General features: G+C 45.0%; 1 protein-coding gene across 1 annotated transcript in view; it reads right to left on the bottom strand.

Moving 5' to 3' along the window:
• Positions 1-191, bottom strand: part of MYH13 (myosin, heavy chain 13, skeletal muscle) — a 53,941-nt gene extending 53,750 nt beyond the window's left edge. The window contains exon 1 of the mRNA XM_008572952.1: positions 1-191. Coding sequence (XP_008571174.1) covers positions 1-191 — 191 coding nt within the window.
• Positions 192-1,311: the final 1,120 nt, after the last annotated feature.

Here is a 1,311-nt window from a genome sequence, read left to right as displayed (position 1 = left end):
GTCTTGACCGTGACTTTGTCATCTTCCCTGCTCTGGATCATACCTTTCACATACATTTCCTTATCATCCATTACAAAGCAGGCTTTCTTAGAATCAAATGGACGATTTTGAGCCTCGATTCTCTCCTTCTCTGGTTTCCGAAGGTAGGGAGCTGCTTCTCCAAAAACGGCCATCTCTGCATCAGAGCTCATGACTGCAGGGGCTGGGAAGACCAGGGGACTGCTGAAGTCTTGACTTGGGTGACTACTGAATCTGCAGAGCCTCCACCTGTCACTTCCATTCAGACAGGAGGCCAGATTCAAAGGCTTCTAGGATGAACCTAGCTCCTGAGGGATCTGCAGCCAGGTCTAGGGGCTTAGAGTGGGCAAGTGAGAATGAGCTAAAGGATGTATTCTACTCTAAGAAAAAAGTGTAAGGGTTGCTTCCCTCTCTGAGAGTCAATTTTGAGAACATCTTAGTTCAGCTCCATGTGTATAAGTCTAACCACCTAGAGGCAGCCAAGGTGAGCCCAATAAAAGAGGCTTCAGGAAGCACTGTCTAAATTGCACATCATGTTTGAGCTCTGTGAAAATAGTTATTGGAGTGCTGGTAATTCCTAATAGCAATGTCAGATAACCCGGTGAAAAGTAAATGACTTTGTGGTGGATTGAATTATGTCCCCCAAAACTCACTGAAGCTTGAATTGTGTCCCCCAAGTTTTATNGAAAAGTCTATGTATCCTGAACCTTTAAGGACTGGGACTTGTTTCTTAACAGATCTTCAGGGAGGCAGTGAGACCCCAGTGTGGTACTGTGTAAAGTTCTGAAAATGTGACACAACCCTGAGGTAGGGGGTTCTCAAGAGTGACTGAAGAAATTTTTTTCCAGCCCAATGAAAAGGGACTGGAATCAGAGGTTAAGTTCAATAATAAAAAAAGCAGGATCTCTCTCATATGCCTGAGTTCATGAACTGAAATTCATATTGCCATATACATCTTGATTCCTACTGTAGATAATAAACTTTGGAAAAGCAGGTACTGAGATTTGCTTATTTGCAAAGTGACCGACACCATGATCTCCAGTGAGTACTGAAATGTTCACTGTAATTCTCCCCATTAGGCAATGCCTCCTGAGCTTCCTCTGTTAATAGTCACTCTGCAGCCCGTCTAGCAGCAATCACCATCAATCTTTCCCTTGAATAGGCCAATGTCTTCCACCCTCACCTGCTGTTTTCCTCCAAAGCAAACAGCACAGAACCCCTCAAAGCCCGAGTCCTCAGGGAAGGAGAGAGGCAGGAGTGAAGGCGTGTGCAATGGCACCTTCCACCTGCTAC

Source organism: Galeopterus variegatus, unplaced genomic scaffold (genome assembly GCF_000696425.1).
Source record: "Galeopterus variegatus unplaced genomic scaffold, G_variegatus-3.0.2 Scaffold852, whole genome shotgun sequence".
Classification (NCBI taxonomy): Eukaryota; Metazoa; Chordata; class Mammalia; order Dermoptera; family Cynocephalidae; genus Galeopterus; species Galeopterus variegatus.
The sequence above is the reverse complement of the archived record's forward strand: the minus strand, read 5'-3'. Positions and strand labels throughout refer to the sequence as shown.